A 26,858-nucleotide genomic window follows, 5' to 3' on the forward strand; every position below is an offset into this window, starting at 1 on the left:
GCAGGACTCTGGCACACATGGCTCAATTCATGCTAGACTGCATTGAACGCGACCCACGCATTGTGCGCATTCTGGACAACACCAATTACTGGGTTTATACCCTTCTGGATCCACGGTACAAACACAATGTTCCAAAACTGCTTGAAGAAAGAGTCAGACAGGTCAAAATGGAAGAATACCAGCAGGCCCTTGTGGAGACTTTAGAGAGGAGATTGACATCCTCCCCCTCCTCTAGCCAGTTGTATGCCGACAGACTGACTTCCGCAAACCCAGGACGACCAGGAGGGCAGCAAACAACACAAGCCGCAGCTAGTGCCCAAAAGGGAATGGTATCGGCAGTGTGCTTGGAGTGGGAAAATTTTCTGACACCCATGCAGCAGCCCACAGAACAGCAAGCGTGCAGATCCACCTCCAACACCGATCGCCTGGAGAAGATGGTCAAGGACTACATGTCAGATGACGTAGCTGTGTTGAACAATCCATCTGCACCCTTCAACTATTGGGTATCGAAGCTAGACACCTGTCACGAACTGGCAATGTACGCAATAGAGGTGCTGGCTTGCCCGGCAGCCAGCGTTATGTCGGAACGCTGTTTCAGTGCTGCCGGAGGCATCGTCACAGATCGGCGTATCCGCCTCTCCACAGAAAATGCAGACCGTCTGAGTCAAATTAAAATGAATCAATCCTGGATTGGAAACGACTATGCAACACTCCTGGACCCCAACCAAGTAACATGAACAATGACCATCTGTGATGGGTTAGCGTTTCCGGTCCCTGTTTATTGAACCTCTTATCTGTATTACATTTATGAATGCTATCCGCACGCTTCTTGTCCTCATGCAAGGCCTGGGTTGTTGTGTCTGAAAGCGTGGCCTTCTCCTCCTGCGCCTCCTCCTGTTCCATCACGTGTGCTGCTGCTGGTATAGCGTTGCCGGTCCCTGTTTATGGAACCTCTTATCTTTATTACATTTATGACTGGTCCTGAGGAAGCACTCCTGTGGAGAGTGCGAAACAGCTGTAGACGTTTCTTGTTCATGCTTGTCCCCTCTCTCTCCTTGGCTGACTGCTGCTTTGATCGCATGTACTGCATTTTAATGGATTTATATTAAAGGTCTGTTTTACTGGATGTGCCCAGCCGCTTCTATCTGTTTAAACATTTATGACTGCATGGCGGCAAAATGCATGCTATCCGCACGCTTCTTGTCCTCATGCAAGGCCTGGGTTGTTGTGTCTGAAAGCGTGGCCTTCTCCTCCTGCGCCTCCTCCTGTTCCATCACGTGTGCTGCTGCTTGGTTAGCGTTGCCGGTCCCTGTTTATGGAACCTCTTATCTTTATTACATTTATGACTGCATGGCGGTAAAAAGCATGCTATCCGCACGCTTCTTGTCCTCATGCAAGGCCTGGGTTGTTGTGTCTCAAAGCGTGGCCTTCTCCTCCTGCGCCTCCTCCTGTTCCATCACGTGTGCTGCTGCTGGGTTAGCGTTGCCGGTCCCTGTTTATGGAACCTCTTATCTTTATTACATTTATGACTAGATGGCGGTAAAAAGCATGCTATCCGCACGCTTCTTGTCCTCATGCAAGGCCTGGGTTGTTGTGTCTCAAAGCGTGGCCTTCTCCTCATGCGCCTCCTCCTGTTCCATCACGTGTGCTGCTGCTGGGTTAGCGTTGCCGGTCCCTGTTTATGGAACCTCTTCTCTGTATTACATTTATGACTGCATGGCGACAAAAAGCATGTTACCTGTGCAAAGAAACATGACATTTTCCACATTTAAAAGACAGTTTTTCCTTTGTAACTTTACAATCAATTTTCTCAAAAACTATAAGCTCTTTTTCAAATATTTTTTTTCCTCTTGTACCCACTCCCAAGGTGCACATACCCTGCTAATTTGGGGTATGTAGCATGTAAGGAAGCTTTACAAAGTACGAAAGTTCGGGTCCCCATTGACTTCCATTATGTTCGGAGTTCGGCGCGAACACCCGAACATCGCGGCCATGTTCGGCGAACGTTCGCGAACCCGAACATCCAGGTGTTCGCCCAACACTACTTATGAGCAGTGTTGCTTGCAAATTTTTGCCAAAGTCATTTTTGAATCGAAAACACTATTTTCTTTTTTGAGAAATATTTGCAAAAATACAGTGGGATGCAAAAGTTTGGGCAACCATGATTTTCCTGTATAAATTGTTGGTTGTTCTGATAAAAATGTCAGTTAGATATATCATATAGGAGACACACACAGTGATATTCGAGAAGTGAAATGAAGTTTATTGGATTTACAGAACGCGTGCGATAATTGCTTAAACAAAATTAGGCAGGTGCATAAATTTGGGCACTGTTGTCATTTTATTGATTCCAAAACCTTTAGAACTAATTATTGGAATGCAAATTGGCTTGGTAAGCTCAGTGACGCCTGACCTACATACACAGGTGAATCCAATTATGAGAAAGAGTAGTTAAGGTGGTCAATTGTAAATTTTCATCCTCTTTTAATTTTCTATGAAGAGTAGCAACATGGGGGTCTCAAAACAACTCTCAAATAACCTGAAGACAAAGATTGTTCACCATCATGGTTTAGGGAAAGGATACAGAAAGCTGCCTCAGAGATTTCAGCTGTCTGTTTCCACAGTTAGGAACATGTTGAGGAAATGGAAGACCACAGGCTCAGTTCAAGTTAAGGCTTGAAGTGGCAGACTAAACAAAATCTTGTATAAACAGAAGCGACGAATGGTGAGAACAGTCTGAGTCAACCCACAGACCAGCACCAAAGACCTACAACATCATCTTGCTGCAGATGGAGTCACTGTGCATTGTTCAACCATTCAGCGCACTTAACACAAGGAGATGCTGTATGCAAGAGTGATACAGAGGAAGCCTTTTCTCCGCCCACAGCACAAACCGAGCCAATAGAGGTATGCTAAAGCACATTTGGACTAGCCAAAAATGCAAAAAATCACATACTTATTGCAAAATGATTTTTATGACATTTTCGCTCGAAAGTCGAATTTTACATTATTTTTGTGAAAATGTACACAAAAGGAATATCAGCATTTTGGCTCATCACTGCTTATGAGGGGGTGATCGTATACTAATTCAAAAAGCTCAGTATGAGTAAATGGTAAGAGGAAGATATCAACGATAAAATCCGATGACAATTTCCTTTGACAAGCGAACAAAGAGAATCAGGGAAAGACAGTAGAGAAGACATTTTGGAGTTGTTCTAGTATCATTTATTCTGCAATAGAATGCCCTTCCTGACACACCACTTTGCTACATAGCCTTGCGTGCAGGTGTGGCAGATGGAGATGCATCATTATGATGCAACAACACGTGCTTATTCCAGGCTGGAGGGGGCAGGGATGCTAAACAATGTGACACTGAACAATGTGCAGAGTGAGAGCGCAGCAGCAGTGATATGTCAGAGTGTGCAGGCAGGAGCAGCGCAACAACCGCTCTGTAGAAGGCAAGGCAGCAACTACAGGTACAGCTCAGAACAGTCACAATCTTCACTGTCTCTATGTCTGTTTTCCGTGTTGCTCATATACTGCCCACAGGCCACAGCCTGTATACTGTCTTCCCTTCCCTGAATACTTTGTCCACATTTAAAGGGGAACTGAAGAGAGAGGTATATGGAGTCTGTCATGTTTATTTCCTTTTAGACAATACCAGTTGCCTGGCAGCCCTGCTGATCCTCTGCCTCTAATACTATTAGCCATAGCCCCTGAACAAGCATGCAGCAGATCAGGTGTTTCAGTGGTTCAGACTTATAAGTCTGATCTGACAAGACTAGCTGCATGCTTGTTTCTGGTTTTAATCAGATACTACTGCAGAGAAATAGACCAGCAGGGCTGCCAGGCAACTGGTATTGATTAAAAGGAAATAAACATGACAGACTCTCTCTTCAGTTCCCCTTTAACTGCACACTTCTCTCCCTGCCAGCTTTACCCTCTCTGTTCTGTTTTTATCTCTTTTGTGCTCTTTCTAACCCATCAGTTATGGCTCGTACTCCTTATTACTTCTTTATGTAGGTGGTCCGGTATTAGTCATGGAGAAAATCCAAACACATACAGGTGAAACTCGGAACATCTGAATATCATACAAAAAGTTCATTTGTGTCTGTAATTCTGAACCAGACTGAGAGACAATTGAAAGGCTCAAGACCCCTTTGCTGGTGTTTTGAATTAATTAGCTGATTAGAGTCTGACACTTTGAGTCTGGAATATTGAGGGTAGCTACACACATAACAAAACATGAAAGGTCGTGTTTTATGTCATGTGCGTTCTTTTGTGTGCATTTTTGGTGTTTTTTTTACTGCATTTTTACTGCATTTTTGGTATATTTGCGTGCGTTTTAATGCATTTGCGCTTCACATATACAAAAGGCATGTGTGTTTTGTATGCGTTTTCCAATTGCGCTTTATGTAAATAACCAGGAAAACAACAGGAAGTGGAAATACATCACACATTTTTTTTTTTACAAAAACACATATAAAAATGCATGGAAAACGTATGAAAAACGCATACTATTGCATTTCCATTGACTTTCACTTTGCGTGTTTTTGATGCGTTTTTGCATATCATGCAACAAAACCAGCGTTTTTAAAAGCACACGCAAACAAAACGCATATGCGTTCTTTATATGCATTTTTTCCTGCGGCCCACTTCCATAGACTTCCATTATCGGACAAAAACGCAGCGTTTTCCGCAACGCTAGCATTTCTGCTAAGTGTGCACCTAGCCTGAACCTTTTAACACTATTCTAATGGTCTGAGATTTTAATTTTGTCTTCCTCATAAACTGTAAGCCAGAATCGTCAAACCTATAACAAATAAAGGCTTGACATACATATCTCCCTTTGCATGTAATGAGACTATTCGATATATTAGTTGTACCTTTTAAAGGGAACCTAAACTGAGAAGGATATGGATTTTTCCTTTTAAAATAATACCATTTGCCTGACTCTCCTGCTGATCCTGTACAGGCCTCAATTCACGGAGCTTTATCAAACACTTTATCAAACGTTTGATAATTTACCTCATGGGTAAAATCTAATTTTGAATTCACTAAGGTGTTATATATTTATTGAACGTTTTATCGGTAAAACATTCGATACAAGTCTCTAATACTTTCAGCCACAGTCTCTGTACAAGTCTCTAATATTTTCAGCCACAGCCCCTCAACAAGCATGCAGATCAGGTGGTCTGACTGAAGTCAGACTGGATTAGCTGCATGCTTGTTTCAGGTGTGTGATTCAGCCACTGCTGCAGCCATAGAGATCAGCAGGACTGCCGGGCAACTGGTATTGTTTAAAAGGAAACATCCGTATCCCTCTCAGTTTAGGTTCCCTTTAAAGGGACACTTAAGTCAAACAAAAAAAAATGAGTTTTACACACCTAGGGCTTCCAATAGCCCCCTGCAGCTGTCCGGTGCCCTCGCCGTCTCCCTCCGATCCTCCTGGCCCCACCGACAGCCACTTCCTGTTTCGGTGACAGGAGCTGACAGGCTGGGGACGCGAGTGATTCTTCGCATTTCCAGACACATTAGCACCCTCTATGCTGCTATATGGTATATGATATATGCTATAGCAGCATAGATGGCGCTATTGTAGCCAGGAACGAGAAGAATCACTCGCGTCCCCAGCCTGTCAGCTCCTGTCACCGAAACAGAGAGTGGCTGCCGGCGGGGCCAGGAGGATCGGAGGGAGACGGCGAGGGCACCGGAGAGCTGCAGGGGGCTATTGGAAGCCCCAGGTGAGTAAAACTCATTTTTTTTTCTGACTTAAGTGTCCCTTTAAGTTGCATTACAAAAATAAATGAACCACACCACATACATATTTTTTGAGTTTCACCTGTAACAGCGAAAGATGTTTAGGTGATACCTTTAATGAGAAGGTTTCTTTGCAAACTTTTGAACAACAGGGTGTCAGGTTGCAGAATAAACCTACAAAATCGAATATTAGTTTCTGTGTTGACATGACTTTTGTACGGTGATCCAGTTCTGTATTATGTAAAGAGTTCTAGTCATTAAAGGTATTACGTAAATAGCTTTTGCTGTTATGTCTTTATGTCTTGGGATCACTTTGTTAAGTGTTTCATTATTTCTTTTTGATGTTTTATGACTACTCTTGTTTAATTAGAATGTCACCAAAAGGAGTTAAGTGCCAAAAATGATTTGGAAAGTACCAGAAAAGTAAACCCGAGGTGGATTGGGACCTAAAAATCCGATATCTATCTAGGAAGTGGGGAAGCCTCCTATGTCTTCCTGGAGACCATCGCCACTGCCCAGGACCCTTTTGAATTTCCGCTGCAATTTCGGGCATACTGCACGAGCCTTTGCAGGCACAACCTTACTGGTACATGGTGGGGAGCACGGCCACATAACGTATCAAACAGTCTGGTCAGACTTGTTTTGGGGGTCCGCACTCAGCATCGGTGGGGGCCAGGAGGATATGAGAAGCCTCTGCAGGATCCAGAAGCTTCACTCTACTTAGATAATTAGCTACTTTTTAGATAACTTAGCTAATTTTTTTAATCACCTCGGTTGCACTTTAAAGAGGAACTCCAGTGACAATAATGTAATAAAAAAAGTGCTTCATTTTTACAATAATTATGTATAAATGATTTAGTCAGTGTTTGCCCATTGTAAAATCTTTTAAATCCCTGATTTATATTCTGTCATGTATTACATGGTGACATTTTTACTGCTGACAAGTGATGTAGCTGCTGCATGCTGTTTTGGCAGTTGGAAACAGCTGTAAACAGCTATTTCCCACAATGTAACAGAGTTCACAGACAGGAAACTGCCAGGAGTACCACAGTCCTCAGAGTTTCTTGTGGGTGGGGTTTCACCACAATATTAGTCATACAGCGCCCCCTGATGGTCTGTTTGTGAAAAGGAATAGATTTCTCATGTAAAAGGGGGTATCAGCTACTGATTGGGATAAAGTTCAATTCTCTTATTTCTTTCTGCTTCAAACACAATTGGGAATGACAGCTGAATGAATTGTGCACCCCCTCCTACACTGTGTCCTGAGGCTGGAGCCTCTCCAGCCTCTGCCTCAGCCCGGCCCTGCCTCTGGCTACCCCCACTGCATTGGCAAACGCAGGGGGGGGGGGATTACAGCTGCCCAGAATCCCCCCTCAGACCAGGGCCAGTGCAGTGTCTGGGGACAGGCACAAGTCGAGACATCTGCAGTCATCCTGCCACTCAAAGCACCATGCTGCTGCCTGCAGCATGTGGGGCCCACCCCATCCCCTTTCTTTCCCTGCTACAGTTGACTTTGGAAGGAGCAGCACCGTGCGTACAGAGCATGGAGCAGCAGTGTGTGTACAGAGCATGGAGCAGCAGTGTGTGTACAGAGCAATTGAGCAGCTCTGGGGAACTTAACAGAGTCAGGTATGAGCACAGCCCTGTGCCCTGCTGTATGAATGCTTCACTTTCCCCTTAATTAGCAATGTCAGCTGTCCTCATTATATCTGTATCCAAATTGCTCCTGATCGATCCCGTTGTCGATCGGGAGCAGATCAGACATTTAGGAAATAAATGTCAGATCCTGTCAGTCAGACGGGAAATTGCATTATGTGTGCCCAGCATCAATCATGTCCTACTATATTATTATACTGTAGTGTACGTGGCTGAGGGAGACCTTTCAGGAATCCCCCCTTTGAAAATCCTGGGTTTGCCCCTGCACTGGGGCACAAAAGTGCCTTTATTTGGGGGGGCTAACAAAAAGTTGCTAGGGGGGCCCAGGGACGTTGCTAGCCCCAAAGATCAGTGGCACATGCTCGGATCTATTCTGTGGTGCCCCAAATGTCTCCCAGGCAGAGTAGAGGCACCACAGCATCTAGCATGGCACCACACAGTACCCAGCATGCCCCACAGAGGCACCACAGCACCCAGCATGGCACTACACAGTACCCAGCATCAGGGCCGTTTCTACCCCCGTGCGGGGCGTGCCGCCGCCCGGGGCGCTGTTAGGAGGGGGGCGCTATAATGGAGGGGGGAGCCGGAGCCGCGGGGAGGGCAGCCCGACCTCTCCCTCCCCCTCCCGGGCGCCCTCCGTGCTCCCCCCTCAGATGCAGAGCGAGCAGCCGGGAAGCGCTGTTTGCAACTCACCTGCCTGGCTCCAAGCGCTGCTCTCTCGCCGCTGGTCTGTCTCTTCTCTCTGCATACTGCGGATACACGCGGCTTCCTGTTTAGCCGGAAGCCGCGTGTATCAGCATGTATGCAGAGAGAAGAGACAGACCAGCGGCGAGAGAGCAGCGCTTGGAGCCAGGCAGGTGAGTTGCAAACAGCGCTTCCCGGCTGCTCGCTCTGCATCTGAGGGGGAGCACGGAGGGCGCCCGGGAGAGGGAGGGAGAGGTCGGGCTGCCCTCCCCGCGGCTCCGGCTCCCCCCTCCACTATAGGGGACAGCTAGCTATCTAACCTATCCTGGGGGCACCTACCTAATCTAACCTACGCTGGGGGCAGCTACCTAATCTAACCTACGCTGGGGGGCACCTACCTAATCTAACCTATACTGGGGGGCAGCTACCTAATCTAACCTACGCTGGGGGGCACCTACCTAATCTAACCTACACTGGGGGGCACCTACCTAATCTAACATACACTGGGGGGCACCTACCTAATCTAACCTATACTGGGGGGCACCTACCTAATCTAACCTACACTGGGGGGCACCTACCTAATCTAACCTACACTGGGCGGGCACCTACCTAATCTAACCTACACTGGGGGGCACCTACCTAATCTAACCTACACTGGGGGGCAGCTACCTATCTAACCTTCACTGGGGGGCAGCTACCTATCTAACCTTCACTGGGGGGCAGCTACCTATCTAACCTACACTGGGGGGCAGCTACCTATCTAACCTACACTGGGGGGCAGCTACCTATCTAACCTACACTGGGGGGCAACTACCTATCTAATCTATACTGGGGGGGCACCTACCTAATCTAACCTACGCTGGGGGGGCACCTACCTAATCTAACCTACAGTGGGAGGCAGCTACATAGTCTAACCTACACTGGGGGGCAGCTACCTATCTAACCTATACTGGGGGCACTTATTTAACCTGTATTGGGGCACCTACCTAGCTAGCCTATACAGGTGACCACTATACTGGCTACCTATATTGCAGGCACCTACCTAAATAACCTGTACTGGGGCACCTACCTATCTAACTTATACCGGGGGCGCCTGCCTATCTAACCTATACTGGGGGCAACTATACTGGCTACCTATACTGGAGGCACCTACCTGGCTAACCTATAGCGGGGGCAACTATACTGGCTCACCTATGCCTGGCTACCTATACTGGGGTACCTATTCTTGGCTACCTATACTGGGGGGACCTATACTAAGTGCAACTAGACCTGGCTTACCTATACTGCGGGCACCCATACCTTGCTCGCGGGGGGGGGCGCAATTTTTACACCCTCGCCCTGGGTGCATTTTAGCCTAGAAACTGCACTGCCCAGCATGCCACTACACAGCACCCAGCATGGCGTTAAAGCCTCCAACATGCCCCATAGAGAGCCCATGACGCCCAGTATGACACCACAGCACACGGCAATAGGGGGTATGCTGGGTGCTATATGGTGCCTCTTTGTGAGCATATTGGGGGCTGTGATGCCATGCTAGATGCTGTGATGCCTTTATGGGGCATGCAGAGAGCTGTGGGGCATAAATGGGGGGTATGCTGGGTGGCTGTATGTGGGCATATTGGGTGCTGTGGTGCATGCTGTGTGCTGTAATGCCTTTATGGGGGCTGTGGTTCTTTTATAGGTGCATGCTGGGAGTTGTGGTGCCTCAATGGGTGGCCTATGGGAGCATGGGAGTGGGTCCACTAGAAGGTCAGGGAATGCTATGGGGGGACTGTCAGACAACCAGCCAGCTCACCCAGCAGAAAGCCACACCAGTCAGCACAGAAGACAGGCATTCTTGTTTTATATTAATGGAGAGGGGGCTTCATCCAACATTTTGCTGGGCAGGCCTACTTAGACCGCTGATAAGTTCATGTAAATTTGGCTCCAACCTATGACCACACCCACATTCTGGTGCATGGCCACACTCATCTTTCAGCTGGAGTGCCAAAAAGTGCCCCGGTTCTCTTAGGGTCTTAGAAACGCCCCTGGTGGGGCCATAATCTCTAGCTGTGGCCCTGAATCAGACTATGGTTTTAGGTTCTGGGAAGGTCAATAGCATGTGGTGGAGTCAATATAGTATTGACAAAATATTATATGGTTGATATCCTGCACCAACGTTACCTGGCATTAAGAGCTAACAAATCACAGAGTTGTTTACCAAGTTAATCCGTGCACAAAGCGTTGAATAACTTACTTAATGATTCTTGACGGCTATTTCAATAAAACTGGTCAAGCTGAACTCTACTCACTCAGCTGATATTCAGCATGTGTGAACGTCTCACCAGCTAAGGGGGAAAGTAATTCAATCCGACTCGTCCTTTGATGTAGTTTGATGTAAGTGGACAAGCCAGACAACACAGCCAGCAACCTAAGCTCTATACTCTGTCTCCTGCACTCCAACAAACGCAGTTTTGGAAATGCTGATGGGGTACGGCAGCAGCCAGACCAGTCGTCCCTTTGCCCTCTCCTTCAGTTGAGGAGCTCTACTGTAGTCTCTAAGTCATCCTCACTAGAACGCGTATAATGACAGAGCTGATGTCATCTGAAGGAGTAGCCTGAGTCGGACGTGTCACACTACCACTGCCAACTCAGGCTACTTCTGCCCCGGCCAGAATTCAAGATTAATGGTCAGGCTGGAGAGAGAGTTGTAATGCGCGAGTGGTGGCAGACAGGTGGAAAAATCGTTTCTTTTGAAGGAACTTTTTTTTCTCCTGCACACCTTAGCAGCACATTAACATCCCTGGCGTTATGATTGCTTCCAGATTTAGGGTCTAAAAGCCATGCAATTTTCTTAACAAACTTTTAGACCCTAAAAACAAGAAGAAAAACATACCACTGAAAGATCTGCAGAAGCTCCTGCATATAGCTCACTCAGGCATGGGATTACCGCTGTGAGCTGCGGATTTTTGTCCAAGCCTGACTTGGGATTACTGCTAAGGAGGTAAATACTGTCCTTTCTCGCCCAACAACAATTAGTCCTTAGTTCCAGCCCCATATGAGGAGGATTAGCAACGTGATAAGCTGCGGGAGCTCTGTGATGAAAGCAGTAGTGAAAATCGTTCATAATCAGCTAATTATGATTACACTAAATTTCACGTAAATTTTTCCGGTTGCGGCCATACATAATTATTTACAATTTGGACATTCAATTGATTTCCTATATTCCATTCATAATTTTGTGCAATGTTTGCATAACTTTCACATAATTTTGTGCCAACTTTAGCAGTTAATAGCAAAGCCCCTGTACCTGCTATTGTTACCAAAATTGTTATGTATGTTAAAGGACAGGTGCTTCAAAATACAAAAGCAAGATCTACCTACCTTGGGCTTCCTCCAGCCCCTGGCAGCCTATCTGTCCCTTGCTGCTCACGCAGGTGCAGAAGATACATCTGCAACGGAGGGGATCTCGGGACTGCCAGGGCTGGAGGAAGCCCTAGGTAAGTAGATGTTGTTTTTTTATTTTGCTCGCATCTGTCCTTTAAAGCGGGATTGTCACCATAAAAATCAAATTTCAACATCAACTGGTCTGAGTGTATTAAGTGATAAAGATGCTAATCCTGCATTCAAAACTTTTTCTGCTGTTATGGTTTGGAGTTATCACATACTTTAGGAGCACTGGCCCTTTAATAGTCAGTGCCAAATTGTTGCATGCTGGGGGTTCTCTTTATCTATAATACATTCCTCTTCTTCCATTTATTTATCTGTCTAGCTGCCTATCTGAAACACGATCCTCTGCTCACTTGTGTTTACAAGTAAGGCTGAGGTGACTCAGCGATTGGAGGAAAAAAGAAAAAAAATTAAGGGCAGAAATGACATCAGTATTTAGCCTCAAACTGAAGGCAAAAGACATAGTTCCCACTTGGAACCGAATTGTCTTTATTTACAATATATAATTCACTGAAATCAAAATGTGGACAGTACAATACATGTGTTATGTAAGTAGATGAAGTATTTATCTACTTATATATGTGTTTTTTTCCTTGGCACAGTATGGCTAATCCTAATGCTTTAAAGGGAACCTGAAGCGAGTAAAATTATTTAAAGCGGAATATAACCCTGCATTTCAACTTTGCTCTAAAACATTATTTACAGCATATTATATGCAAAAAGCATTTTTTTTTTACTAGACCAGCATTGGAAGGGTTAAACACAGAGGTTTAAAGGGGTTCTGTGGGGGTTCCTGAGGAAAAAAACTGCCACTTACCTGGGGCTTCTATCAGCCCCTGCTTCGGTAATGTCCCACGCCGTCCTGCTCCCATCCGCTGTTCCCCGCAGCCGGCACCGGGCTATTATTTGTCTGTCACACAGACAAATAATGCACGCTGCCGCGCCTCCATTCGCGTCATCTGAGGCTTACTGCGCAGGCGCAGTACAACGGTTTCTTGTAGTGCGCTTGCGCAGTAAGCTTCCGATGACACAGGCGGAAGCGAGCGGGTGCGCGGCCACTGTAGCGCAGCCGCAGTTGGATCCCATGCCGCGCTAGACCGGGGACGGCGGCGGAGAACGGCAGATGGGAGGACGCCGCCGTGGGACATTACCGCTGCACAGGGCTGATAGACGCCCAAGATAAATGTCTGTTTTCCTCCTCAGAAACCCCTAACAGAACTCCTTTAAAGTTCCTTGGAGAGATATGCAGAAGTTCAGATTGTTACATTCTATTTAGTTATATGTATCTATTGAGAAATGTTACACACTCTTTGGCTGTCCTCCAACTCCTTCTCAGTCAGAGAGATGAGTCACATTCAACACTTAGATACATTTATGTAAACAAAATGTATCTATGTCAGCTTCAAATGCGTCTGCAGAAATCTCCAGGAACTTTAAAGCACTGTGTAACCCTTCCAATGCTGGGCTAGTAAAAAAAAAATGCTGGTTGCATATAATATACTGTAAATAATGTTTTAGAGCAAAGTTGAAATGCAGGGTTATATTCCGCTTTAAAATAAACACACGGCGTAGCTGCAAATTAATATTACATACTTACCTTGCCGTCAGTTCCTCTCAGAAGCTCACCATTTTCGTCTTACAGTGATCCCTTCCAGTTCTGACAATATTTTGTCAGAACTAAAATACAGTATACCAGTTGCTGTCAGTTATATATCAGCAGCTGTCAGTTACAACTAAATGTGCAAGGTAATGTCCATGTTTCCTTATGGCTCAAGTGGGTGATATTACAGTTTAACAGTGTGCTGACCAGGAAGCTGTTATGGGGTAATGGCCATTTTCAAAATAGAAGATGGAGCATTCCATTGATCACAGTAGACAAACAGGACGCAAGAGAGCAGAAAGAGATTAATGAGCAGACTACACTGGAGGTAAGCATGACTTGCGCGTGTTTATTTTGACTTATTTTCAGTTCACGTTCCTTTAAATTAAGGAAAAAAGTGTGAACAAGTCAAAAAAAATTCAAAATGATTTTGTAGTTTTTGAGAAAATTGATTTTAAAAATGCAAAAAAAAAATGTTTTTAAACCCATAAAAAATACAGTTTAAAAACCATTTATCCTTTGCATTTTTAAAATGTCTTTTTGAAAAATTATTTGTTTTTGTCTTGTTCTCACTATTCTCCTTAAAGAGAACCCGAGGTGGGTTTGAAGAATATTATCTGCATACAGAGGCTGGATCTGCCTATACAGCCCAGCCTCTGTTGCTATCCCAAACCACCCTAAGGTCCCCCTGCACTCTGCAATCCCTCATAAATCACAGCCACGCTGCTGACAAACAGCTTGTCAGAGCTGGCTGTGTTTATCTCTATAGTGTCAGTCTGCTGCTCTCCCCGCCTCCTGCAGAACTCCAGTCCCCGCCTGCATCCCTTCCCTCCCTGCTGATTGGAGGGAAGGGACGGGGGCAGGGACTAGAGCTATGCAAGAGGCGGGGGAGCAGCTGAGACTGACACTACAGATGTAAACACAGCCTCACAGCACGGCTGTGATTTATGAGGGATTGCAGAGTGCAGGGGACCTTAGTGGGGTTTGGGATAGCAACAGAGGCTGTGCTGTATAGGCAGATCCAGCCTCTGTATGCAGATAACATTTTTTAAACACACCTCGGGTTCTCTTTAACATACAAAGCAATTTTGGTGATGATAGCAGGTAAGGGGGCTTTGCTGTTAACTGGTAAAGTCGGTATGAAATTATGTGAAAATTAAGTGAAATTGCAAAAATAGGGTTTCTGATTACATTTACATATGAAATTAATTACTATTTTTCCTGAAATTTCACATTAGGATTTCACATCGTAATTGCAAATAATGGTGTAAAATTATGATTAGGTGAAATATTCGCTCATCGCCAACAACACAGAGGTAGACCATTGGCCTTGATTCACAAAGCATTACCGCATTCGATAATGCAGAAAACAGCTGACTTTACCGAGCACTTAGGAAAGTGTCACTTCATAAAGGCTGTTACTGCATGAAAAACTGAAATGACCAAGCAGTGAGGTAAATTACCGACTTGTGCGGTAATTACCTCAACACATGTCAGTAAATGTCAGCAAATATCAATTCATAAAGCCTACAACATTCGGTAATACCCACGATAATTACCGGCACCTCTGGTGTAGTCTCTGTGAGTCTATGCAGGAAAGCAGAAGCAGAGACAGCTGCTGACTGACAGGAGCAGGGAGTCAAGGAGCCAATAGAAATAGCCCCTGTCTCTTGATTGGATTTTGATAGGACCTGCTGCTTCTCTGGTGGGACAAACTATCTAGCCCCAGGCAGCCAGCAGAGAATCCAAATAAAACAGATTTCCCCAGAAACCCTTCAGCAGTGTAACCCATTCAGTTCCTGATTGAATATGCGGAGGAACTAGTGGGTAGAATCACATAATTATGAAATGTAAAGTCTCTTGGAGTTCATCTAATCTGTGGTAATTAAATAAAATGTTAATAAAGACTAATGGACCGAGATTCATAGCGAGCAGAGGCAGTATAACAAATGTGCATTCTAAAGGGATGTCGGGGAGGCCTCTTACTATTGTAATGCTCTCACTGCATGTAATTGCAGCTTGTAACACTTCTCCTGTTACATGACATGATCATGTGTATGCTCGGTGTGTATTCGACCCCACAAGTGGGGCTTGCACTCTTTTGCAGGTAGGCACTAGTCTGTTTTTAAGTAGCGCTGCTCATTTCCTTGCTCAGTATAGGTTAGATAGGTAGGTGGCACCAGTATAGGTTAGATAGGTAGGTGCCACCAGTATAGGTTAGATAGGTAGGTGCTCCGAGTATAGGTTAGATAGGTAGGTTCCCCAGTATAGGGTAGATAGGTAGGTGCCTCCAGTACAGGTTAGATAGGTAGATTCACCCAGTATAGGTTAGATAAGTAGGTGCCCCCAGTATAGGTTAGATAGGTTCGCCCAGATTAGGTAGGTAGGTGCCCCCACTATAGGTTAGCTAGGTAGGTGCCTCCAATATAAATAGCCAGTATAGTTGCCCCCAGTATAGGTTAGATAGGTAGGTTCCCCGAGTATAGGTTAGATAGTTAGGTTCCCCCAGTATAGGTTAGATAGGTAGGTGCCCCAGTATAGGTTAGATAGGTAGATGCCTCCAATAAAGGTAGCCAGTACAGTTGCCCCCAGTATAGGTTAGATAGGTAGGTTCCCTCAGTATAGGTTAGATAGGTAGGTGGCACCAGTATAGGTTAAATAGGTAGGTGCCCCCAGTATAGGTTAGATAGGTGCCCCGAGTATAGGTTAGATAGGTAGGTTCTCCAGTATAGGGTAGATAGCTAGGTGCCCCCAGTATAGATTAGATAGGTAGGTTCCCCAGTATAGGGCAGTCACTGCCAGCCATGCTTTTCTGTGCAGTGATGTACTCCTGCGCAGGCACGGAATGCTTTCTGCTGCAACAGGAGTGTGCTCGCCGCTGTGCGTGCGCAGAAGAGCTTGCCTGAAAGTGAATGGCCAGATTACTGGTGAGAATAACAAGAGAACGGATCGGCTGGAGAGAAGGCGAGGGAGCCCATGCACCTCACAAGAAAGATATAGATTGGGCTGGGGAAGGTCCCAGTCCCCCCTTGGGGTAGATAGGTAGGTGCCCCCCAGTAATAGGTTAGATAGGTAGGTTCCCCAATATAGGTTAGATAGGTAGGTTCACCCAGTATAGGTTAGATATGTAGGTGCCCCCAGTATAGGTTAGCTAGGTAGGTGCTTCCAATATAGATAGCCAGTATAGCTGACTTCAGTATAGGTTAGATTAGGTAGGTGCCCCCAGTATAGGTTAGATAGGTAGGTTCCCCCAGTGTAGGTTAGATAGGTAGGTGTCCCCAGTATAGGTTAGATTGGTAGGTGCCTCCAATAAAGGTAGCCAGTACAGTTGCCCCCAGTATAGGTTAGATAAGTACTTTCCCCCAGTATAGGGTAGATAGGTTGGTGCCCCCAGTATAGGTTAGATAGGTAGGTGCCCCGAGTATAGGTTAGATAGGTAGGTTCCCCCAGTATAGTGTAGAAAGGTAGGTGCCCCCAGTATAGGTTAGGTAGGTAGGTTCACCCAGTATAGGTTAGATAAGTAGGTGCCCCCACTATAGGTTAGCTAGGTAGGTGCCTCCAATATAAATAGCCAGTATATTTGCCCCCAGAATAGGTTAGATAGGTAGGTTCCCCCTGTATAGGTTAGATAGGTAGGTTCCCCCGGTATAAGTTAGATAGGTAGGTTCACCCAGCATAGGTTAGATAGGTAGGTGCCCCCACTATAGGTTAGCTAGGTAGGTGCCTCCAATATAGATAGCCAGTATAGTGGCCCCCAGTATAGGTTAGATAGGTAGGTGCCCCCAGTATAAGTTAGATTAGTAGATATCCCGAGTTTAGGTTTGATAGGTAGGTGCCCCCAGTATAGGTTAGATAGGTATGTGCCCCAGTATAGGTTAGATAGGTACGTGCCCCCAGTATAGGTTAGATAGGTAGGTGCCCCCAGTATAGGTTAGATAGGTAGGTGCCCCAAGTATAGGTTAGATAGGTAGGTGCCCCAAGTATAGGTTAGATAGGTAGGTTCCCCCAGTATACGTTGTATAGGTAGGTGCTTCCAGTATAGGTTAGATAGGTAAGTATCCCCAGTACAGGATAGATAGTTAGGTGCCCCGAGTAAAGGTTAGATAGGTAGGTGTCCCGCAGCGGTGGGGGGAGCGGGTATAGTAGTTATAACTCACCTTCTGCTGCCGATCATCCGCATCCTCTTTCTTCTTCCTGTTTCCATCTGTTGCATTGGTAAGCGCCCCAGGTGTGATGACATGCGGTCACGTCATCACAGGGGGCACTGTTAACAACACGCCGGACGCCGGGAGAGGAAGGAGATAGGGGTTGCGCCCCCCCTCAATCCGGCGCCCCGGGCGATTGCACTATTTGCACTCCCATAGAAATGGGGCTGAAGCCGATAGTGATATAACAGTACATTTTCAGATTTTCTACCTTTTAGAATTCAAATGGTGATAGTAAAATATCCTATATAATAAAACCCTACCTGTCCCTGCGGTATCCTCCGGTCCCTGTGTCCGGTGTGTTTTGGCTACTGCGCATGTGTAGCTGTTGGGGCAGGAGAAGGACACGGCCTTGGACGCATGTACGCGTGGCAGGCGTGCGTGTGCATGCGGCGGGTGCGTGCGCTGACCTGCGCCCGTGGCGATGGTGAGATAGACCTAGAGCCCACTTTTAAACGGGCTTAGGTCTACTAGTTGTCAATAAATACTGATATTTTACTACAACTAAACGTATCCCTATTCTCACACTGAACCCTACCTCTGCCTATGCCTATCCTCAACCATCCCCACTACAGCTAACCTTAACCCCCCCCCCCCCCCCCCCCTCCAATGGCAAAGTTTAACCATCCCCCCTTGCTACCATTCTGCCTAAAAAAACTGAACAGAATCACTTCTTATATCTATATATTGCTCTATCAATATACAGTGATGTCACAAACTAGGCTGTTTATTATGCAGACGTCTTCTCCCTGTGCTCCTTTGGATAATAGGTATTGTTTCTACTGACTTCAGAACACACAGTAAATAAATAGTCCACAGTAATGCACCTGCCAGCACTATATCACCACCTGCAAGTTTGAGAATGCAAATCAGGGTGTGGAAAGATTTGACAATGGGCAAACACTGACTAAAATGTATGAAGTATTATTGTAAAAAAAAAGACTTTTATTAATAACATTATATTCAGTAACGTTACTCTTGAAAAGGTAGTAACAGTTGTGGGATTGCAGCTGCATGCAGGTGTCTGCAGAAGGGTTTGTTCTCTGAGGCCTCGTTCAGATCATTTAGCGCAAATGGCTGTGCGATCAGAATGTAAGGTGTATGATCGCATGCCATCTGCGCTACTATGCGCTGCGCTGCAGATCCCATTCACTACAGTGAATGGATCTGCACTGCGATTCCCGAAAAATGCATGCAGCAGTAGGAAAGCGCAATGCACTGCTGCGCAGCGCATATGATGAGAACAGTAGAAGGGCTGTCTATGCCCTTCTACCGTTTTCGCGTGTCACACACTATATGCGCTGCCAGAATGCGCATGGCAGCGCGTATAGCGTGAACGAGGCCTAACAAACAAATGATTCACACCACCACTACTGAAATAAGCCTTTCAACAATCATGAGAATGATGTATATTATCCTGATCCTGGTGACAGTGGCAAACCTTAAAGGGAACCTGAGGTAAGAGAGATATGGAGGCTGACATGTTTATTTCGTTTTAAAAAATGCACATTGCATACTATCCTGCTGATCCTCTGCCTCTAATACTTTAAGGGCCCATTCACACTTGAACGTTTTTCCAGCGATTTCGGCAAAACACTCAAACGCTAGCGCTTTTCAAAGCGCTAGTGTAATAAAAGTCTATGGGCCCGCTCTTACTTGGGCGATTTGCGCTAATCGCCCAAAAAGGTGAAACGCAAACGCGTCGCTTGCACCATTTTCAGGCGATTTCCTGGCGATTGCGTTTCAGTGCTATAGAAGCGCTAAACATGATCAAGGAAAAATCGCCACAGTGTTTAGTGATTTTTCCACGTGAATCGCGGAAAAATCACTTCAAATGCAAGTGTGAATGGGCGCTAAAGGATACCACAGCCCACAGGCTGTGGTAAAATAAATGCTGCAATGTGTAGGGAAAAAGAAGGACATACTCACTGCTTCCCTCGCTCGCTCCCTGCCGTCGGCAGGGCCGGAGCTACCACAGGAAAAAATGGGCAATTGCCCCAGGGCCCCAGAGCCTGTAGGGGCCCCCAAGGTGTCCCTCCCCCATCTTAACTGTTGCTCCCCAGGGACTCTGCAGAGTCTGTTAAGTTGGGAGGTGATTGGGGGAGGGTCAGCAGCTAGCTCAGGGGCCCAGGTGGGAAATTTGGCTGCAACTAAGGGCCTCTAATGACGCTTTTTGGTGGGGGGTGTCTGTTGGTGGGCCCCAAAACAAATTTTGCCCTAGGGCCCAATTGTTACTTGAACCGGCCCTGGCCGTCGGCCCCCGCTTGGTTACCACAGCTGCCGGTACTCTCTTGGCCCTTGACCCAGACATACTGTGCTGCGCATGCGCAGTATGTCCTATAATCATGACGGACACTCCCCCCTTCCCAGCGTGTGCACTCCACTATAAAGCTAGCGTGACATGCTAGCTGGAGTTGCACTGGGAGCGGCGATTTGGAGAGAGAGCAGAGGGGGAGTAAGTTGGGATGGACGGGGAAAGCGGGTACAATCAATAACAAAGTGCCCACTTCCCCGTCCATCCCAACTTACTCCCCCTCCGCTCTCTCTCCAAATCGCCGCTTCCAGCGCAACTCCAGCTAGCATGTCACTCTAGCTTTATTAGTGGAGTGCACACAATGGGATGGGCGGAGGCGGGGGAGTGTTCGTTCTTCTGCCGTCATGATTATAGGACATACTGTGCATGCGCAGCGCAGTATGTCCGGGTCAAGAGTCAGGATAGTTGGCCATTACCAGCAGCTGTGGTAACAAAGCGGAGGCCGAGGGCAGGGAAGCGGTGAGTATTTCCTTTTTTTCCCTACACATTGCAGCATTTATTGTGGGCTGTGGTATCCTTTAACCACTTTCTCCACTGCTACAGTATATCTACGTCATGGTGGCACCCTCCAAGCCACCATGACGTAGATATACTGACTTGCTTGCTGCCCTGCTGTGCACGATCGGGTGCGCTTCAGAGCGCACCCCCCGGCACTGTTAACTGCATTACTAATTGGTGAAAGGGAACATGTTCCCTTGTAGCCAATTAGTCCACCCCCTTCCCATGAACAATCACTGCAGTAGTCAACTGCAGCAATCCTTCATCTGCCTCCCTCTGTGCACAAATCATTAAACAAATCCACCAGCAAACAGCCTTTCTCATCTTACCTCATTCCTGGAAATTAAAAAAAATCCACCAGCTAGCAGCCTCTTTTACCTTACCTCATTCCTAAGACTATCCTGAAGCCCGATCCTCCATTTCCCGCTGTGCAGTCAGCCGCGTAATGCCGGTTACCCAGGTCCTGGATCATCAAGCCGGGACCCGGGTTGTCGGCAATATTTGGCTGACTGTAGAGCGGGGATTGGAGGATCGGGCTTCAGGATAGTCTTAGGAATGAGGTAAGGTAAAAGAGGCTGCTAGCTGGTGGATTTTTTTTAATGATTTGTGCAAGCAGGGGGCTGCCTGATTGGGGGGGGGGGGGGGGGGGGGCATCTGACTATCAATTCTTGGGGGGGGGGGGGGGGAGAGGATATGTAAAGAAAGGTGTTAAACTGACTGGGGGAGATCTGGGTAACCGAGGGGAGGGGGGGATTTAATAATATGGCACATCTGGGCACCTGGGGGGCCATAACTTAATACTAAGGGCACATTTGGCTATAATGGGGGGGCAGCGCTAATCCTGGGAGTACATCTGGCTATAATGGTGGAATGCTGATCCCAGGGACACATCTGGCTATAAAGAGGGGCACTATTCCTGGGGGTGCATCTGTCAATCTATTCGGGGGTAGCAAACACAGGGGACTCACCTGGCTATGCTGGGGGGCTGTTATTGGAGACACATCTGGCTATACTGGGGGGGGTGATACTGGGGACACATCTGGATATCTATACTGAGGCGACTTTAACTAGTGGCACAGTTTTTATGACAGTAGCACTTTTTATTTTTAAACAGGAATTGGTCAAAATTGAGAAATAATGCATTTGGACCAAATACCCTCAATGAAAGCTTAGTTTGTCTTGAAAAAAACGATATATAGATCATTTAAGTGGCATGAGTACAGATGAAGTTGCTGATTAAAAAGGGACACAGCTAAAGCGTCAAAACTGCTCTGGACCATTAGGGAAACACAAGGTCTGGATGTTAAGTGGTTAAGACATAGACCCTGAACAAGCATGTAGATCAGAGGTCTATGACAAATCTGACAAGATTAGCTGCATGCTTGTTTCAGGTGTGTGATTTAGACCAGGAGGACCAGCAGGGCTGCCAGGCAACTGGTATTGTTTTAAAGGAAATAAATATGGCAGCCTCCATCGGTCTCACACCTCAGATTCCATCCAATAAAAAGAACATAAACCAATATAACGGAGCAAAAAAAAAAAAAAGGGGGGGGGGCAGGGTGGAGGAGGAAAGAAAATACAGTAACATATGCAGGTGTCACAAAATCAATACAGTATCCAGGTAATCAGTGACCTTCCACTTTTGTAGTTAAGGCTGTGTCATTAGTATTATCCACCCCTGGCCCCCTCCCCCCCCTCCACCCCCAACTTTGGTATACCACAAGTAACTTAAAGTGCACCTAAGATGGGGACTTAAAGTGTCTGAAGCGTAAAAAAATGCTCTTTTTACATAAAGTCCTCTTCAGCATTTATGCCAGAGTTGAAACGTCGCATCCACGCGGCACAACAAGGTTTCAACCCCCCTAAATCCTGGGGCAAAAATCCACGACTTTCCATGTCGTGGATTTTGCTGCCTTGGGGAGGCAGAGCTTTGTGCTGTAGCTCTGCCTCCAGTGGCGTCAGTCTCTGAAGATCTCCACCTCTCCCCGCCCCTCTCAGTGAAAGAAGACTGAGAGGGGCGGGAGGAGTTGGAGATCAGCAGAGATTGACACAAGTAGAGGCAGAGCTACAGCACAAAGCTTTGCCTCTACCCAAATATTGCTCCGAGGATTTCGGGGTGATTAAGACCTCGTTGTGCCGCGGGAATGCTATGGCATTATTGCTGTAGAGGACTCCAAGGTAAAAAGAGCTATTTTTTACACTTCAGACTCTTTTTAAGAAAAAATGATACATGCTTTGAGTCCTATGGGAGAAAAGCGCTATAGAAATGTTATTGTTATTGTTTTGTTATTGTTATACCTGGGACTTCCTCCAGCCCCCTCCAGGCTTATCGCTCCCATGCCGTCCTCCTCCACCTCCTCCTTCCTCTGCACAGATGCAGTCCAGGCCCGCACGGTCCCCTGTCTTGCTCCCGCCGGGAGCATTCTGCACCTGCACAGTACTAATGCGGAGCACGCTTGTCCAGGCTGCGCATGCACAGATGGTTCTGGACTGGAGGACTTTCTAGGGCCAATTATGGATGAATGAGGAAGTGGAGGAGGACGACGTAGAATGTTAGGAATGTGGCCCGGGCCTTGTGCAGTTTGCCCAGGCCTGGTATAATGTATGTATTGTGTAGTGTATGTATTGTAGTCTAGGGCAAATCTATGGGAAGCCAATTAAGTTATCCGTATGTTTTTGAGATGTTGGAGGAAACCGGAGTGCCTGGAGGAAACCCACACAGACACGGGAGAACATACACGCTCCGTGCAGATAGTGATGACACATAACCTTATAAATATTTTCCTTAGTCTATGTACACAAGGATGATTTACGTGCATTGAACCAGATATCCTCCCACTCAACTAAGTCCAAAGAAGTATTTAGCTTATCCTCTCACTAAAGGTATGTCATGTACAGGGCCGGCGCTACCATAGAGGCAAAGGGGGCAATTGCCCTGAGGCCCCCGCAGCGCCGACCCTGCTACATTCTGCCTGCTCCCCCACTGCTCCCTGGGGCCCAGCAAGTATAATAGCAGCCATAATTACCCATTGGTCCCGGCAGGTGAGCGGACCGGCAGCGACTGCACTCTGAGACACGCTGTCTCCCTCCCACTCTATGACTCGGCGTGTGTTTACACATGACGCACCGGGTCATAGAGTGGGAGGGAGGCAGCGTGTCTCAGAGTGCAACTGCTGCCCGTTCGCTCACCCGCTGGGACTAATAGGTGCTATTATACTTGCAGGGCCCCGGGGAGAAGAGGGGTAATGGGGGGGGGGACGCTACAGTTTGCCCCAGGGCCACAGGGCCCCTTAAACTTGCCCTGGTCATGTATTTACTGTATGTTTAATGAAAGTATTTGGGGCCGGTAGGAGTGTTGCATCTTTTAATGTAACTACACAGCTGCTTTTTTTTCTTTTGTACAGATACTTCGGTGGGGCCAGATTCCAGACTTCAAGTAGACAGCATGGTGGATTACCGTTTTGTAGTGAGATTTTGTAATTTCCTCGCTCTGATTCTGATGATTGTAATTGCATACTTGTTTCACATTGAGAAACAAACATTGTTTGTAAGCATCAGTTTGCCAAAAGGACTCTCCAGATCCCAGAAACCCCAAGAAGAGCCTGTGAACAACCTGACCTATCCAGCCTTCCGCCATCCTCTGGCTCCACCTTACCCATATCCCTATAAGTTCCTCATCAACCAGCCAGATAAATGCAAACACCGAAGGCCCTTTCTGATCCTGCTGGTGATTGGTAAAATCCATGATTGGGAGGCTAGACAAACCATACGAGAGACCTGGGGCAATGAAAGTAATTACGATGTTGATGTGCTGAGGATATTTTTGGTGGGAATTACGAATTTTATCCAAGACAGGACACAATGGATGATAGAAGAGGAGAGTGTAGCCTTTGGGGACATCATCCAACAAGACTTCATGGATACGTACTACAATCTCACCCTAAAGACCTTAATGGGCATGGAGTGGGTGACTAAGTTCTGCAATAATGCCAGCTATGTGGTAAAAATTGACAATGATATGTTCCTTAACGTTGAATGTCTGATTTACAAGCTTCTTCGTCCAGACCTTCCGCTCCGTGTAAACTATTTTACAGGACACATAGTATCCAGTACAGGACCATTTAGGAGCCAAGCATATAAATGGTATGTCCCTAGGGAAGTCTACCCCAATGACACTTACCCACCATACTGTTCTGGGCCTGGATACGTCTTCTCAGCTGACTTGGCAAAAAAAATCTACAATGTATCACAACGGATTCGAGTTATCCCCATGGAGGATTGCTTTATGGGGATTTGTCTATATGAGCTCCATATTCCACTCACACCATCTCCTTGGGGTTTATTCTTTGGTCGTTACCTAAAATATGACAGATGTAAATTTCATAAGCTGATTACGGTCCACCATTATAAAAACTATCGACTGCGGAGTATATGGCCAGATTTTTGGAATTTGAAATCCACAGGCTGCAACTGAAAGACGCCTACAGTATTTAATGAGTTATTATTATTTTTTATTTATACACAGTGCCAAAATCTTCTGTAGCACTGTACAAAGTGCAAAATAAATAACAGGGGGCATAGATACACGAGACATTGAAATCGCTGTGCAATAAACACATCCAGCAATACAAGTACAAATACATACATACATACTGTACGTAGCTGATGGGTGGTTTGAGACATCACCAATGCTGGTACACATTCATATGATAAAGTACAGCAGAAACAACAAACATTAGGGTGAGGTCACTGCCCGAAGGAGCTTGCAATCTAGAGGGAAAACCATGTACATGATTAGGACATACAGTGGTTTGCAAAAGTATTTGGCCCCCTTGAAGGTTTCCACATTTTGTCATATTACTGCCACAAACATGCATCAATTTTATTGGAATTCCACATGAAAGACCAATACAAAGTGGTGTACACGTGAGAAGTGGAACGAAAATCATACATGTTCCAAACATTTTTTTTTACAAATAAATAACTGCAAAGTGGGGTATGCGTAATTATTCAGCCCCCTTTGGTCTGAGTGCAGTCAGTTGCCCATAGACATTGCCTGATGAGTGCTAATGACTAAATAGAGTGCACCTGTGTGTAATCTAATGTCAGTACAAATACAGCTGCTCTGTGACGGCCTCAGAGGTTGTCTAAGAGAATATTGGGAGCAACAACACCATGAAGTCCAAAGAACACACCAGACAGGTGAGGGATAAAGTTATTGAGAAACTTAAATGCGGCTTAGGCTACAAAAAGATTTCCAAAGCCTTGAACATCCCACTGAGCACTGTTCAAGCGATCATTCAGAAATGGAAGGAGTATGGCACAACTGTAAACCTACCAAGACAAGGCCGTCCACCTAAACTCACAGGCTGAACAGGGAGAGCGCTGATCAGAAATCCAGTCAAGAGGCCCATGGTGACTCTGGATGAGCTGCAGAGATCTACAGCTCAGGTGGGGGAATCTGTCCATGGGACAACTATTAGTCGTGCACTGCACAAAGTTGGCCTTTATGAAAGAGTGGCAAGAAGAAAGCCATTGTTAACAGAAAAGCATAAGAAGCCCCGTTTGCAGTTTGCCACAAGCCATGTGGGGGACACAGCAAACATGTGGAAGAAGGTGCTCTGGTCAGATGAGACCAAAATTGAACTTTTTGGCCAAAATGCATAACGCTATGTGTGCCAGAAAACTAACACTGCACTTCACTCTGAACACACCATCCCCACTGTCAAATATGGTGGAGGCAGCATCATGCTCTGGGGGTGCATCTCTTCAGCAGGGACAGGGAAGCTGATCAGAGTTGATGGGAAGATGGATGGAGCCAAATACAGGGCAATCTTGGAAGAAAACCTCTTGGAGACTGCAAAAGACTTGAGACTGGGGTGGAGGTTCACCTTCCAGCAGGACAATGACCCTAAACATAAAGCCAGGGCAACAATGGAATGGTTTAAAACAAAACATATCCATGTGTTAGAATGGCCCAGCCAAAGTCCAGATCTAAATCCAATCGAGAATCTGTGGCAAGATCTGAAAACTGCTGTTCACAAACACTGTCCACCTAATCTGACTGAGCTGGAGCTGTTTTGCAAAGAAGAATGGGCAAGGATTTCAGTCTCTAGATGTGCAAAGCTGGTAGAGACATTCCCTAAAAGATTGGCAGCTGTAATTGCTGCAAAAGGTGCTTCTACAAAGTATTGACTGAGGGGGCTGAATAATTACGCACACCCCACTTTGCAGTTATTTATTTGTAAAAAATGTTTGGAATCATGTATGATTTTCGTTCCACTTCTCACGTGTACACCACTTTGTATTGGTCTTTCACGTGGAATTCCAATTAAATTGATTCATGTTTGTGGCAGTAATGTGACAAATTGTGGAAAAACTTCAAGGGGGCTGAATACTTTTGCAAGCCACTGTATGTGTTACTTTGTTAGGAGATGCATCCAAAAGTGTCCTTTTGATCAAAATAGCCAAATTTGCTGGGAGATACCATATTTTTCGGACGCAGCTAGGTTTGGAGGACGAAAACCAGGGAATAAAATTTATAGTAAACCTGGTGCGTCTATGGAACAGGGGAGTCTTGTGGGGCTCACCCATGGTTTTCTTTTTCTAGTGCACCATAGACTGCATCATGAACATCTTGCTGAAGTCACTGCTAGTCAAGCCCCTCTGCATGTATACATGTTGCTGCTGTCCACAGAATACAGATGGAGCA

General features: G+C 46.2%; 1 protein-coding gene across 1 annotated transcript; it reads left to right on the forward strand.

The window, feature by feature from the left end:
• The first annotated feature begins 3,386 nt into the window (after positions 1-3,386).
• LOC137560996 (beta-1,3-galactosyltransferase 1-like) lies at positions 3,387-26,345 on the forward strand. Its single transcript, XM_068272195.1, has 2 exons — positions 3,387-3,476; positions 23,551-26,345. Exon 2 carries the CDS (start codon positions 23,592-23,594, stop codon positions 24,618-24,620), a length of 1,029 nt encoding a protein of 342 aa, XP_068128296.1. The 5' UTR covers positions 3,387-3,476; positions 23,551-23,591; the 3' UTR covers positions 24,621-26,345.
• Positions 26,346-26,858: the final 513 nt, after the last annotated feature.

This window comes from Hyperolius riggenbachi, chromosome 3 (genome assembly GCF_040937935.1).
Source record: "Hyperolius riggenbachi isolate aHypRig1 chromosome 3, aHypRig1.pri, whole genome shotgun sequence".
Classification (NCBI taxonomy): domain Eukaryota; kingdom Metazoa; phylum Chordata; class Amphibia; order Anura; family Hyperoliidae; genus Hyperolius; species Hyperolius riggenbachi.

Bases quoted from the DNA above. Each gene is read 5' to 3' on its own strand.
- LOC137560996 (XM_068272195.1), top strand. From the start codon at position 23,592: ATGGTGGATTACCGTTTTGTAGTGAGATTTTGTAATTTCCTCGCTCTG.